The sequence below is a fragment of the Chlorocebus sabaeus genome, chromosome 17 (genome assembly GCF_047675955.1).
Source record: "Chlorocebus sabaeus isolate Y175 chromosome 17, mChlSab1.0.hap1, whole genome shotgun sequence".
Classification (NCBI taxonomy): domain Eukaryota; kingdom Metazoa; phylum Chordata; class Mammalia; order Primates; family Cercopithecidae; genus Chlorocebus; species Chlorocebus sabaeus.
The window spans coordinates 36,634,299-36,650,087 of record NC_132920.1 but is presented as its reverse complement, the minus strand read 5'-3'; the positions used below and the strand labels follow the sequence as shown (position 1 = coordinate 36,650,087).

At 41.8% G+C, this 15,789-nt stretch overlaps 1 protein-coding gene across 3 annotated transcripts in view; it reads left to right on the top strand.

Annotated features, from left to right (window-relative positions):
• The window catches only part of STK38 (serine/threonine kinase 38), a 54,296-nt gene that overhangs the window by 23,471 nt on the left and 15,036 nt on the right, over nucleotides 1-15,789 (top strand). For all 3 annotated transcript variants that reach the window (XM_007972782.3, XM_007972783.3, XM_007972785.3), the window contains exons 4-7: nucleotides 628-750; nucleotides 2,746-2,829; nucleotides 6,703-6,826; nucleotides 9,042-9,196. In XM_007972782.3, coding sequence (XP_007970973.1) covers nucleotides 628-750; nucleotides 2,746-2,829; nucleotides 6,703-6,826; nucleotides 9,042-9,196 — 486 coding nt within the window. The remainder of the gene's footprint in view (nucleotides 1-627; nucleotides 751-2,745; nucleotides 2,830-6,702; nucleotides 6,827-9,041; nucleotides 9,197-15,789) is intronic.

Genomic DNA, 15,789 nt, shown 5'->3' with positions numbered 1-15,789 from the left:
CTTTCCCCCTATGCCCCGACAGGCCCCAGTGTGTCATGTTCCTGAAATCTTTATTAAGGCAAAATATCCATCTCAAATCAGCCCTTCCACCCAGTGCCCACAGATATAGTAGGAGAAAATATAGTTAACAAGGGACTGTGCAAGGAACTGGAATGGCAGTGGAAATGCCTTCGAAAATAGGATTGGCTTGCAGAACCCAGGACAGTGGTGAAAAATACCCAATACTTCTAGAAATAACAGAAAGTTAGAGCATATAATGTGTAACCAACCCAGAGGGAAAGATAAGAACACATTTTTAATTTATATTAAACAGGATAAAGGAAAATGTTGTTGATTATTTATCCCTTCCTTCACCAAAAATATTAGGATAGTGGATTGCTGAAGTAGGTTAGAGTTCCCAGAGGAGGCACCCGTCTGTTCAGTGTGGCTTGGATGTTGTGTCTAAAGGCTGGGAAATGGAGAAGTGACCTCTTAAGAATCCTTCTGGGGTGCTTCCATGTGTGAAAAGATTATCCCTAGTCCACTGTGGACCTGTTTTCCAGCTGGGTAAGTCACAAACATGACTTGTTATGGAGTTTCAGAATTTCAACTCCTTCCCCTCTCCTCCCTTCCTTATTTAAATATTAGAAACGACTCCGGAGATCAGCACATGCTCGGAAGGAAACAGAGTTTCTTCGTTTGAAGAGAACAAGACTTGGATTGGAAGATTTTGAGTCCTTAAAAGTAATAGGCAGAGGAGCATTTGGTGAGGTAAAAATCACAGCTACTTGTCAAGTACAAAAATAATTGCAAAACTTCTAACCTATCATCAACTCGTAATTGTGATATAACTGAAAGGTATGGAATTACATGGGTCAGGCATGCCATCCCCACATCCTAATTGCTTTTTCTGTCTGCTTTCTCTTTTTCTTCTCTCCAAGGTCCCAGATCTCTGTTCTCTGTTTGCCAGAGATGATGTTGGTGTTTAAATATTGACTTAGGGGGAGAGTTGAAAAGTAGAAGGAAATCAACATTTATTATTTACAGGCTGCTTTTTCCTCATAATCAGGACAGTAACCCATTTTATAGATGATGAAATTAAGACTATAAAGGTATATATAATGTCCTGTTATCACACAGCCATTGAGCACTGGGACCAAAAGTTGGGCCCTACTTCCTGAACTCAAAGCGCTTGCTTTTCCCCATACTGCACTGCCTCTCCAGAAGGAAACTAACTAATTAACAGTGTATCTCCATCCTTTATTTCTCCCCACCAGATTGATACAGCTCTAAAAAGATGACCCTAGGAGGTAGAATTTACAGAAAGGAGTTATGTAGGTAGTGGTGGAGATTTGAAAGCATTTGCGACTTTGTCCCCACAGTTCTTGGAAATGATCCTGCTTGGGCACAAGAGCAATTGGTTGGGGAGAGTTTGAAAGAGCCCATGCAAGGTCATTCCCATTAATGAAAAATGCCCAAAGTAGACGACCTACTGATGCAATAGTTGCAAGTATAAAAGGAACAGTATATTATTAGAACCTGGTACCCCAGGGCCAGGTGCGGTGCCTCACGCCTGTAATCTCAGCACTTTGGAAGGCCAAGGCTGGTGGATCACGAGGTCAGGAGTTCAAGACCAGCCTGACCAACATGGTGAAACCCTGTCTCTACTAAAAATACAAAAATTGGCTGGATGTTGTGACACGCGCCTGTAATCCCAGCTACTCAGGAGGCTGAGGTAGGAGAATCACTTGAACCCAGGAGGCAGAGGTTGCAGTGAGCCGAGATCTGCCTCTTGGGTTCAAGTGATTGTACTGCCTCAGCCTCCCGAATAACTGGGATTACAGGCACCTGCCACCACACCCAGCCAATTTTTGTATTTTTATTAGAGACGGAGTTTCAGTATGGTGGCCAGGCTGGTCTCAAACTCCTGACCTCAGGTGATCCACCTGCCTCAGCCTCCCAAAGTGCTGGGATTACAGGTGTGAGCCACTGCGACTGGCCTGAATTTTTTGTTTTTCTTTCTGGACGTTTTTCCTATGCATGAAGTTTTACTTTGTTATTATTATTTTGATTAAGTGACAAGGTCTCACTGTGTTGCCCAGGCTGGAGTGCAGTGGCTGTTTACAGGCACGATCTCACTACTGATCAGCATGGGAGTTTTGACCTGCTCCATTTCTGAACCGGGCCTGCTTGCCCTTCCTTTAGGCAACCTGATACCCTCCCCTGCCAGTCCCACTTCTGGGAGGTCACCATATTCACCATATTATGCTGAACTTAGTTCAGATACCTGATCAGCATAATACACCATAGCTCATAACTCCTGAGCTCAAGCGATCCCCCTACCTTAACCTCCCACATAGCTGGGACTACAGGTATACAACACCATGCACTGCTACTTTTGTTTTAATTAAACATCATTGTGATCATTTACTTAGATTTTCTGAGCTGACTGGATGACATATGTCAGGGGTATAATGAGTTCTTAAATTTGAAATTGAAGGTTTTAAATTAGATTGGTTTGTTCAACTAAGGAACCAAAGCTGTTCAGATGTGGAGGTATTTGAGGATGTTTGCAGCATTGACTTTACTGTGTGTAATGTTTTCATTTTGGAACACTGAAAAGCATTTTCTTCTGCTTTGTTATTACTAGTTGCTCATGTTAAAATTATAATACTTTTTCAGTTAATTATTGCATCCTGTAACACATGAAAGCATTAGCTTGGTAGTATGAGTTTTTGACTCGGCATTTCTTTTGTAACTTTTTAGGTACGGCTTGTTCAGAAGAAAGATACGGGACATGTGTATGCAATGAAAATACTCCGTAAAGCAGATATGCTTGAAAAAGAGCAGGTAAAGCACAGTGGTAGCAGTGCTTTTAGCTTATTAATTTTTGTCTCCTAAAACTTTTCTTTTTGTTTAATTGAAATATATATTTTTATTACAGTTTTCTTTAGTTCTGTCATGTATGACTGTATATATAATACTACCTTTTTCCCCCTACAAAGAAGCAGTTCATATTTAAAATCACAAATAATTCCTATAGGTTATATGCAACCTTTTAAAAATTGAGAATCTGTTCGAAAAGCAGCTGTTACTTGTGTCTTCCAATGGATCACAAGATGTCCTTATTTTGAGAGCCTTTTTTTTTTTTTTTGAGGTCATACGTGGTATTGGTAGTGTGTTTCTTACCAAATGCTGAGAAATAGAAATTGTAATATATATCTCATAACTAAGGACTAGGAATTAGAATTTGGAATTTATAATCTAAAATGTGTCTTTATATGCTTCATTCTGTTTACCTAAACCAAAGTTGAGTCTTCTAGGTAGCTCATCAGTACCTGAAAAAGACCAGCCTTCCAATTTCTGAATGAATTTGAAAAATATAATGCAAATGGCAGAACAATGCAAATTCTCCTTTAATGATAAAGGATATTTTCTAAAACCAAAACCTGGTTTGCAAATCGATTTATAAAGTGCCTTATGCAAAATAAATAAGGTTTTAAATTTTGGAAAGGATAATTTAAAAAGCAAGAATAGACTTTCTATAAATCTAGTCTAATGTAGCTGGTTGCTTAAGGACAGATTGCAGTGGGTGATGACTGCAAATGTCCTGTAGAAGATTTGATGTTATAGAACATGGAGACCCTGTGACAAGAACTCCCAACTTAGAGCCAAAGAGGAAGGATGGAGATTGGCCCCACATCCAATCCTTTCTACCTCTTGAGAGGAGATATAATCACCGGTCTTCCCTGTCTTCGTTTAAATGCCACTGCAAAATTTGGAATTTTTATTTTCTCTCGGATTTTCATGTGTTACCGAGAAGCTTTAGACTCCCAGGAATTTCAGCTGAGAGTATCAAATACCCGGGCAGTAAGTCTTCAGACACTATACTTTATGCTAACACCAGCCTTTTTCAAAATTCACAGTAAGCCGGCCTACTTACATACTATCTACAAATTAGTTTGTGGTATGGGTGTGTAGGCACTGAAAAAGTGTCAGTTAATCTTGAGAAGGAAATAATAAGGCTTCTGCATTAAGTATGTTTGCATCTCATGAGTAAGTTTTGTTTTTGCAAGATATATTTCTTACAGTTTTAACCAAGGCTTAAGGCCTCTTTTTATCAAATGTTAGCAGTCAGAGTAAAACTGCAAAACAAAGTACATATGATTTTCAAAGTTAGTAATTTTATGTATACCAGGTGCCCCACATGGTTTCTAACAGAGGATGGTCCAGACATAATGTGTAAAAAGCCTTTTCTCAAATACTGTACCTTCAAAATCAGTTTCTAAAACTTTTCTAAATGAAAGTAAAGAACTGTCTATTATAATTAACATTTTAAATGATGCATTAACTTATGGATTAAATGGTACATTAACTTAAATTGTTTAGCTCACCTTAGCTGAGGACTCTACTCCTCAACTTAACAGATCTCATTATGAACCAGTTAAAGTCTCTGGCCACAGACTCTACCTGGCTCAGCCATCTTGAAGAAGCCTGCATTGGGTTTGTGCTAGATAAAAGATGGAAGTAGACCAGTGCAAATCCATCACCATTTTGGGGTAGGGCTGACAAAGTACAGGTACAGAGGTAAAATTGCTTTTTTGTTTGCTTTTACTAAATAAACTGGGTAGGAATTAAAGCTACCCACTGAGAGTTCAGGTTATTTTTCTGCTCCACATGATGGAAATTTTTGCTACCTGGAAAAATTTAAAGAGTAAGACGTGACATCTAGCTAGTTTCTGATGTTTCTCTTCCAGTGCAAAAGGAAAACCTTCAGTTGTGATGCCAGTATATAGTTATTGATGGGACAAAAAACTGGCTTTTATTTCTGCTTTCTTAGGGCATAGGATAACAACAACACCCCCCCCCACCTTATTAAATATTTATGGAATAGGGGAAAGATAACCTTTTTGTATGAATTGCACCTCAGACTCTTCTCTCCCTTAATCTATATTCAGCCAACTCCACTTTCAAACCATGAGGTTTCTAGCTCCTGTTTCAGCCTCAAGAGAGAAGGGCAAGGTGTGCTCACAGTAGCTTTCCCCCTGACAAACAGGAAATGTTGTGGTCACCATTCTGTCCTCCAGGGTGAGTGACAAGTGGTAATTGTAGTGCCTCCCCTTTTCTTTGGCTCCCTGCAGTAGGTAGAGACCTTAATGGGAGCCAGGGGAGACAGGCAGATGAAGGCTGCCTTCTAGTGTATTAATGTCTTATAGTGACTGGGTCCTAGCCATGGCTGTGGGGCAGCAAGCAACATTGCTGTTTCCCAAAAGCTTTGCTTCTGTATTAAGATCAAGTAAAGGCAGATCCTTTACTTGGCTTCATTGTGTTTCATAGCACTGTTTCTTTTCACCCTTATTGTCCATTTTTTTCCCACCCCAATACCATAAGTACAGATGTAAAGATGTAAGTTTTCTGTACAGTTGCAGCTTTTAAAAAAATTCCCCAAAGAACGATTTTAGTAGACACTGAAAACTCAAATACATAAAGTCAAATGCCTCTGGGTCCCCAAGAGTTAGCATGGAAGCCTGAAGCAAGTTAGGTATAAGACCAAGGGAGAGGGTGGGATCTGTGTTGAAATGGAAGAGTGCCTTGTCTCCCTAAAGATACGTCAATAAAACAACCATCGTATCAAACATTGTATTAAACCAAACAACAGCCATGGACTAAATTTGCCAACAGAAGTGCCAATTTGTGAATCTTGGTACACGTTTTACTTCAGAACATATTGTAAAAAGTCAAGACCTGTAGCATATATTAAGACCAAAACCGCTACTCAGGGATTGGACTGAGTCTTAATAAATTTAGATCTGAATCAACCCAATTTAGAACTTGTGACACTTAAAAAAGAGGGGAGGGGCCAGGTATGGTGGCATGTACCTGTAATCCTAGCTACTCATGAGGCTGAGGCAGAAGGATCACTTTAGACCAGGAGTTTGAGGCTTCAGTGAGCTATGATCACGCCACTGTACTCTAGCCGGGATGACAGAGTGAGATCCCATCTCGTTTTAAAAAAAGTTTGGGGGGGGGAATTTGATAATATGCAGTGATGTTTGATTACCGTTCTGCATTTAAATTAAATAAGGTAAATTTGATAATAAAGCATTGCTTTAACAAAATAATTCCAGTTCTCTCAAACTTTCTACAACTTGGTCTCTTTAGCTAGATATTTCAGTGAAAGTATAAAACTGGAAATGTCATTAATTTGAATCTACAACTTTTCTTAGGTTTTCTTGTATTTCAATTCAGTAAGGATTGATTGAGCACACAACAGTGAACTAAATGCTGTGGTATCATAGCATTCTAGAATTTTCAGTGAGCTCACTGTCATTGCAGATACTATTGCAGACCTGAGGAAGGAGTCTCACTTTGGGGACTTATATTTATCATAAAAGATTATTAGACAAAACTGTATGCAAAAGAGTAGTAATTTTAATCAGAGATTCAGTTTATAGCAATGTTAAAGTTGCTATTTGCATTAAAGCCATTCATTTTGCCATTTTTTAAAGCCTTTCATCACTCAAGTTTTCATCACTGAATACCTTCAAGTCAAATGTCAATTTTGAGTTAGTAGGTTTGCCTAAGCAGAAATTGGATCTTTTGTATCATCACGATTAAATACTCAAAACAGTATTTAAACACAGTATTTAAATTGTTTAAGCAAATATACAATCTAATAAAGCAGAGCAAGCTTTGTCATTAATCAAATGCATATACCTCCAGGTTGGCCACATTCGTGCGGAGCGTGACATTCTAGTGGAGGCAGACAGTTTGTGGGTTGTGAAAATGTTCTATAGTTTTCAGGATAAGCTAAACCTCTACCTAATCATGGAGTTCCTGCCTGGAGGTAATTACTTGACGATGAAAGGTCATTTTTTCTTTTTGTTCTGTGGTTTCTTTCTCTCACATCACAATTAACCCTCCTTTCTACTTTTAAATGTACTCACAGAGTTGCTTTCTATATCCTTTTTTAGGTCTATAAAGGAAGTCAGTAACCTGTCTTGTGCTGGCGTGCCTTTCTACAATCTTAGTGTCATAAAAGTAACCTTTTCATTCATTCACATGATTTCAGATGGACATTTCTTTCTTTTCTTCCTCTTTTTAAAATATATAGGAATAAACAGGGTGCTCTGCCTGCTCTTCTGTCAATGAGAATCATATATGATCAATAACCCAAGTGACAACACTGAAGCTATAACATTATTTGCTCCAACTTTTTGTTTCTTTTTGTATAACATATTAATAAGGAGTGAATTTTTTATTACCTATATTAGTAGCCAGAATCAATTTCTCATTTCTGAAATTTTAAGTTTTAGTAACTCAGCATGAACATCTAAGACAGCTCCAAAGTAAACCCAGAACAGAACATGCCATCTGTTCTGAGGAAAGCAGTCTGTTTCCCAGTGAGCAGATGAACTCTGAGCAAACTCTGGTGGGAAAAAAAAAAAAGAGAACCTTTTCCACAATAATTATATTGTGGCGTAATATTTTGATTTTGTGACAACCCTTAGATTTAGGGTCATTAATACTTTTTAATATTTAATACATTTAATAAAAAATAAACAGTTGATTAATATTAGAAAAGAGTCTGGTAGAATGAGGAGAAACTTTTTTAACATTTAGATGTTAGTTCTTAAATTGGAGTAAGAGCCAACTTGGTTACCAGCTCCTAACGTGTCCTCAAGCCTTAACCTGTACCATCTTCCGTAGCTTCTCATGTCTCCTGGACCCTGCCCTTTGCACTTGGTGGAGCTAGCCTCCAGAGCCATAGAGCATCTGGCCTGAGCTTCCCAATGATCTGGGCAAACTTGCACAGTGAGGCCCCATTGGCTGCTCTCCTGAGCCACAGAACTAAGGCCATATAGCTACCTTACTGGGGTAGCAGCCCAAGTGCACTGTCTCCATGTGTCTGGTGGGACTCCAGATTGAAGGGCTGCCAGGAGTGATTAGGGAATCATATTTTTTATGTCTTGGACTGAAAAAGAGCACTTTAATAAACGGTTTAATTTTTGCCTGAGGGAAAAATAGCTACTTTTCTCCAGTAATAAAAAACATAATGTTCTAAATGAAATGAAATTGAAAAAGCAGCATGATGCTCTGTTAAAATCAGAGGCTTCTTTCTCTTTTCCTTGTTTTCTAACCTAAGTGGTTTTATGTGAGGTCTAAACTGAATCCTGTTTCTCTTAGTTTTAAACTCCTTATACATATTTTCTTTGCGTTTCTCACTGTTGAGTTAGGATCTGAATCTTTCTTTGCCATTTTGTTGCTGGTATTAGACAGAAATGATAAAATTTTGACTTTGCAGAAAGCTAAAGAGGTTACCTTTTAACTGCTAGAATACCGATACTGTGTTTTAAAAGTTACATAAAGAGTACTGGTGTCCGTTTAAATACCTATAATAACACACTAGAGGAAAAAAAAAAAAAAAACTGACCTTGAGAGATGTCCATTGTACTCTTCTAGGAGGCAGTTATTGCACATTCTAGTGTATAGCATTTTCAGTTCATTTTTAGCTTTTGTTGACTAATGCTTTGCTACCCAAGTCCCTCCTTTTTATTTGTTTGTGTTCTGTGAATAGAAGTTGGAAAGTTTGTTTTCAGCCTCCCCAAGTGTTTACATTTTTATTTGGCATTTCAGCCTCTCTATAACAATGGCAATACAATCTATGTGGAAGTGCCATTTAGTTATAGATGTAGAAAAGCTTGCAGATATTTGTTCAGGCAAAGTGAAAAGTAAAGTAGCCTTTTACACCGAGTCCAAAAAATTATCCTAAGCAAATATAGTTGTTTTTTAAAGTGTGGGAAGAAATTTTCTTTTTCTCTCAAGAGTAAAATACAAATCATACATTAGTGGTCAACTTTAGCTAGCTTAGGTGTGAAAATCCCATTTCTTCCCATGTTGGCAATGTGAGTCTATCTGTGGTACACAGAAGAGGTCTGTTTAGCTGCCTTATGTTGGCAGATAGGGAAGACATATCTGAAAATTGGTACTCACTCGTACGTTGTTTGTGTGTGTGTGTGTGTGTGTGTATGTGTGGTGGCTTTGTATCTTCTTGTTTCCAGGGGATATGATGACCTTGTTGATGAAAAAAGACACTCTGACAGAAGAGGAGACTCAGTTTTATATAGCAGAAACAGTGTTAGCCATAGACTCTATTCACCAACTTGGATTCATCCACAGAGACATCAAACCAGACAACCTTCTTTTGGACAGCAAGGTATGGGGGGGCATTGGCATGAACTATGCACATTTGCTGATCTGAGCAGCCTCTGCTTTAACACCTGCACCCCTGTGGTCATCCCAGTGGGTGAGCTGTGACCTACCTTGTCATGATTTTCTTTTTTTTTTTAAACAGGTAAGTTTGCTGTCACTTCCTTTCTCTGAAAGGCTATGATTCTATAATTTGGTTGAACCTTCTCTTAAAAATAAAGGAAACTCTTGAAAATAAGAGCAAAATTGATGTAGAGGGTAATTTTGTAATAAAGCCAAAGATAGTCATTTTCTCTTAGCATGTAATTAACTGTACTACTAATACATCACCTATCTAGAGCCCTTCTGTTGAGCAACCTCATCAGTTAATGAGGAACCCAGCCAAGAGGCAGGAAGTGAGGCAATAACAACAAGAACCTGTAACAAAGTGCAGGTTCCAAATCATGGTCTCTGCTTAAAGAAGGGTCCTACCTAGCCTCTTTTTTTTTTTTTTGAGATGAAGTCTCACCCTGTTGCCCAGGCTGGAATGCAATGGCACTATCTTGGCTCACTGCAACCTCCACCTCCTGGGTTCAAGTGATTCTCACTGCCTCAGCCTCCTGAGTAGCTGGGATTACAGGTGTGCGCCACCACGCCCCTGCCCAGCCTCTTAAATGGCCTGTTTATATTTATTTTTAGACTTGCAGATAAGCTTCGTTGCTTAGTTCCTAAACTTACAGCAAATTAGAAGATAATCCCTGTGCTGCCAGCTAAATTGCTAGATAACCCTTGGCAGGTCTCTTTACCACCTGGATCTCATTGTTCTTTTCCATAAAGTGAAAATACAGATCTAGGAAACCCGTGAAATCCCATTCACCTCTAAAACTCTAGAATGTTGTTTTCTGTTAAACAGAGTTGTTGTCTTGACTGAATTTTCTTGTAAGGTGAAAAGTAAATTTATTTTCTAGGGTATTTTTCTTCTTTGCTGTCTTTTGATAACTTTCTTGCTGTCCTTGAAAAACCTGAAGTTGTTTTTTTTGTTTGTTCGTTTTTGTTTTTTGAGACGGTCTCATTCTGTCATCCAGATTGGAATGCAGTGGCACAGTTACAGCTCACTGCACCCTAATTCTTGGGTTCAAGGGATCCTCCTGCCTCAGCCTCCTGAGCAGTTGGGACTACAGGTGCATGCCATTGTACCTGGCTATTTTTTTTTTTTTTTTGAGATGGAGTCTCGCTTTGTCGCCCAGGCTGGTGTGCAGTAGTGCAGGCTCGGCTCACTGCAAGCTTCACCTCCTGGGTTCACGCCATTCTTCTGCCTCAGCCTCCTGAGTAGCTGGGACTACAGGTGCCTGCCACTACGCCCAGCTAATTTTTTGTATTTTTGGTAGAGATGGGGTTTCACCATGTTAGCCAGGATGGTCTCGATCTCCTGACCTTGTGATCTGCCCGCCTCGGCCTCCCAAAGTGCTTGGATTACAGGCGTGAGTCACCGTACCTGGCCTTTTAAATTTTTTTAATTTTTAGTAGAGATGAGGTCTCACTTTGCTGCCCAGGCTGGTCTCAAACTCTCTGGTTTAAGTGATCCTCCCGCCTCAGTCTCCCAAAGTCCTGGGATTACAAGTGCGAGCCACCACCTGCTCTTTTCTTCATTATAATGCACAGAAGTGGAGTAGAATAGTAGACACCAAAGGCTAGGGAGTGTAGCAGAGATGGGGATATGGGAAGAGGTTGGTTAAAAAAAAAAAAGGCCGGGGCTGGCATGGTGGCTCACGCCTGTAATCATCCAAGCACTTTGGGAGGCCGAGGCAGGCGGATCATGAGGTCTAGAGATCGAGACCATCCTGGCCAACATGGTAAAACCCTGTCTCTACTAAAAATACAAACATTATCTGGGCATGGTGGAGTGTGCCTGTAGTCCCAGCTACTCTGGAGGCTGAGGCAGGAGAATCACTTGAACCTGGGAGGCAGAGGTTGCAGTGAGCCGAGATCACACCACTGTGCTCTAGCCTGCTGTAATCCCAGCACTTTGGGAGGCCAAGGTGGGTGGATCACAAGATCAAGAGTTCAAGACCAGCCTGGCCAACATGAGAAAACTTTGTCTCTACTAAAAATACAAAAATTATCTGGATGCGGTGGCAGGCACCTGTAATCCCAGCTACCTGGGAGGTGGAGGCAGGAGAATCACTTGAACCTAGGAGGTGGAGGTTGCAGTGAGCTGAGATCGCACCACTGCACTTTAGCCTGGGGGACAGAGCAAGACTCTAAAAAAAAAAAAAAAAAAAAAATGCATTAACATGGTAGAAAATTTGAACAATACAGACAGTATTAAAGAAGAAAAATTATGTTGGCCAGGTGCGGCGGCTCACGCCTGTAGTTCTAGCACTTTGGGAGGCCAAGGCAGGTGAATTACCTGAGGTCAAGAGTTGGAGACCAGCTTGGACAACATGGTGAAACCCCGTTTCTACTAAAACTAAAAAATTAGCCGGGTGTGGTGGCACGTGCCTGTAATCCCAGCTACTTGGGAGGCTGAGGCAGGAGAATCAGCTTGAATCTGGGAGGCGGAGGTTGCAGTGAGCCAAGATCGTGCCACTGCATTCCAGCCTGGCCAACAGAGTGAGACTCTGTCTCCAAAAAAAAAAAGAAAAGAAAAATTACCTATAATCTCATCACTGAAAGATAATCATTTCGTTGTAATCACTTTGATGCCTTTCTGTTTGTGTCATTTATATAAAGTTAGCATCCTAAAAGTAAATAGCTTTGTATTCTGTGTAAACATTAAAATATTAATGTTAGATATTTCCTATGTCATTAATATCAGATATATTTTTAATAAAACACTGGCCCTACCTTGTGTGATTCAAAGTTCAGATGCCCTGGTTGGTGCCCTAGGTACCTTAGTGCTGACTTCTTTGTCCCCTGTAGTCTATGTTCAGATCCAACAACCATATTAAAGAACTTGAGAACTTGGTCTGACTGAAGAGGAATGGGGGATCCTGTTAGGTGCAGGTTTGCCCTTTATATTATGCTAGCTCACGCTTGTAGTAAAATGTTCTCATGAGCAAGTTGATTTGTGTTCGGCCACATAGATTATAGTCCTAAAAATGTAGGAGTTTTGAGTTCGTGTTGCATACTCAGAATAGCTATAGAATTCCCTGAAAGGCTAAGCTTGAATAGCATTTGCTCCAGGAACTGCTTTTAAGAAGTTTTTCTTTTTTGTTTGTTTGTTTGTTTTTGAAGTAGAGTCTCACTCTGTCACCCAGGCTGGAGTGCAGTGATGCGATCTTGGCTTACTGTAACCTCTGCCTCCCAGTTTCAAGCAATTCTGCCTCAGCCTCCCAAGTAGCTGGGATTACAGGCGTGCACCATCATGCCCAGTTAATTTTTGTATTTTTAGTAGAGACAGGGTTTCACACTGTTGGCCAGACTGGTCTTGAACTCCTGACCTCAGGTGATTCCCCGCCTTGGCCTCCCAAAGTGTTGGGATTACAGGTGTGAGCCACTGTGTCCAGCCAAAAACAATTTTTCTTAGTCCTTTCTTAGAGTTGTCCAGGTAAGATATGTAATCATGAGAACTATAAACTTCCTTGGCTTGTAGAATAAGTTACTTGCAAATCTTCAAAAAAAGATACTGAGGCCAGGCATGGTGGCTCACTCCTATAATCCCAGTTCTTTGGGAGGCCGAGGTGGGTGGATCATGAGGTCAGGAATTCAAGACCAGCGTGGCCAAGTTGGTGAAACCCCATCTCTACTAAAAATACAAAAAAAATTAGCCAGACCTGATGGCGGGCACCTGTAATCCCAGCTATTCAGGAGGCTGAGGCAGAGAATTTCTTGAACCTGGGAGACAGAGTTTGCAGTGAGCCAAGATGGTGCCACTGCACTTCAGCCTGGGTGACAGAGTGAGACTCTGTCTCAAAAAGAAAAAGAAAAAAAAAAAAAAAGATACTGAGTTAATAGGCTCAAAGCTATCCCTGTTTGGCAGTTTACCTTGCTGTGTACATACGTACATACACATATCCAAACCTAATGTGGATTTCTTTTAAAACAAAGCATAGTAAAATATGACCCATCTGAGCAAGGCTCCTATAGCCTTGTATCTTGGAAAATTTGTATGTTTAAGCCTGATAATGTCCTTGAGAAAGGTGGTATTCTGGAAAGACCACAGACATTAAAGTCATTTGGGCTCAAATTTTGGCCGCACCACTTCTGATTGTGTAACCCTGAGCAAGGTAGATCTCTGAGCATCAGGATTCCCTCTTATGTTTTTTATTTCAACTCTCCATCTAGTTAAAATTTTGCCACACCAAGAATACCTACTTTTTCCTTAGGGCTAGTTATGTGCCAGGTACCGTGTTAGGAGTCTTACATGCATTATTGCCCATTCCTGCCAGAAAGATATCTTTACTTTCATTTTCCAGATGAGATAAGATGGCAGATAAGATGGCAGGGTAAAATAATCCTGGTCTGGGAGGAAGAGCATGGGCTGATTTCTGATTTTGGTTCTGCCATTTTTTTTTTTTTTTTCCTGAGACGATATCTCGCTCTGTTGCCCAGGCTGGAGTGCAGTGACCGGATCTCAGCTCACTGCAAGCTCCGCCTCCTGGGTTTATGCCATTCTCTTGCCTCAGCCTCCGGTGTAGCTGGGACTACAGGCGCCCACCACCACGCCCGGCTAATTTTTTTTTATTTTTAGTAGAGACGGGGGTTTCACTGTGTTAGCCAGGATGGTCTCGTGATCCGCCCGTCTCGGCCTCCCAAAGTGCTGGGATTACAGGCATCAGCCACCGCGCCCGGCGGGTTCTGCCATTTTAACGGCAAGCCGTTTAACAGCTCTAAGTCTGTGATGTGTAGTTTAAGGGTTTTAAATGAGACAACACAATTAAAGCATCGATCAAGGTGCCTGACTCATAGAAGGTGTGAGTTTTCCTTTATGAAAATTATAAAGTTAGAGATTTATGATTGGAATACAGTATTGTGATGGCAGCCGTGGCCTGTCTGGAGCCTCTGCTGGGAAGATGCCAGCTGCAGTGGGGGAGGCGCAGTCAGGGCTGTGTGCTCCATGGAGCTGGCAGGAGCAGGGAATAAGTGGGAGCCCTGCCCTCCCAGGCACAGCTGCAGCTGCCCAGCCACAGCTGCAGACCTGGGCATCCCTGCGCTCACAGGGTCCTGGGAAGCCCAGGACCCAGGTCCAAGGAAGCCCATGAGCTTGGAAGTGCCTGTTCTTGCTGCCTGACCTCTCTGTGCTCCTGGTGTCCACTCCAATTTCAGAGCAAAGTTGAGGCTGAGCCTGGGTTCTATTGAGACCTGATCGAGTGTGCGCACGCTTGGGGCGGTGCTGACACACCAGACCCCTGCAGCCTCAGCCCCCTCCGGACTTTGGGTGCCAAGAAGCAAGAGAGGGAGGCCAAACAGGGGAGGAGGGCAGTTGGGTGCAGGTCTGTAGATGCCCCTTTGCACCAACAGCCTGGGCACTGTGGACAAAATGATTGATGGCCATAAGAGGCAGACAGGCTCCTGGGTGGAAAGGGGTGGGTCCCTGGTGAAGTCCCACCTTCAAGCCAGGGATGGCCTGAAGCCTGAGGGCCAAGCTGTCAGTTCGGACTGGACTCTATGGCCCAGAGTAAGAACTTGTGGTATTTTTTCCGGGCCTGCCCATGGACCAATCAGCACACACTTTTTCTCTTTTGAAACCCATAAAAACCCTGGACTCAGACTCTGGCAGATGTCAGACAACCTGCTGCAGAAAGGTGCTATCTGCTCCGGGTCTCCTAAGGGCTGCAGACTTGATGGGTGCCGGGTCCAACCTGCAGACTGCGACCCCAGTGATGGATGAAAAAATGCACTCTGACACAGATACCCAGTGAAAGAGCGGGCTGGGGGACTGGGCTGCCTGCAGAAAGAGTTGTAGCAGCCTCGGCCCTGAAAAGCTGGTGCTGCCGGCAACTATTTAGTACAGATTTAATGACAAAGGCCTCAGTCAACACACTTGTGGGTAATTAACATGGTTGTCCCCCTCCCACCACCCCCAACCCCACCCCATCTCCGGAGAGAGCAGTCCTGCATTTCGATTATTAAAGGCCAGGTTCTGAGGCCTAAGTAAACTAACTTATCTAGATCAGTTTCTTTACATCCCCTTGTTATCTAACCTAAGCCTTTAGGCACCGGATAAGAGAATCTGAATGCCTTCAGCCAAATCCTTTTCTGAAGCTTTTGTAAAACTTCCTGGCCTTCTAAGAAGGTTTGCGTCTTTCTACAATTTTTCCCACCACACTTACTGAATCCCTACAGATGGGATGAACTGCCTGCGTATGGGAGGTACCCACTCTGGGTCTTTTCTGCACTGAGGCTGCACAGATGCCAGGACGACCTGCCAGCAGAAAGGAGCAACCCACTTGGGGTCTCCTGAGAGCTGTACTGTCACTCAATAAAGCTCCTCTTCACCTTGCTCACCCTCCAGTTGTCCGTATACCTCATTCTTCCTGAATGTGGGACAAAAACCTGGGACCCACCAAATGGTGGGGCTGAAAGAGCTGTAACACGAACAGGGCTGAAATATGTCTCCCTTGCTTGCCGTGTTGCAGGCAACAAGAAGGAGAGAAGTGCTGTGGCCCTCCCGGGATC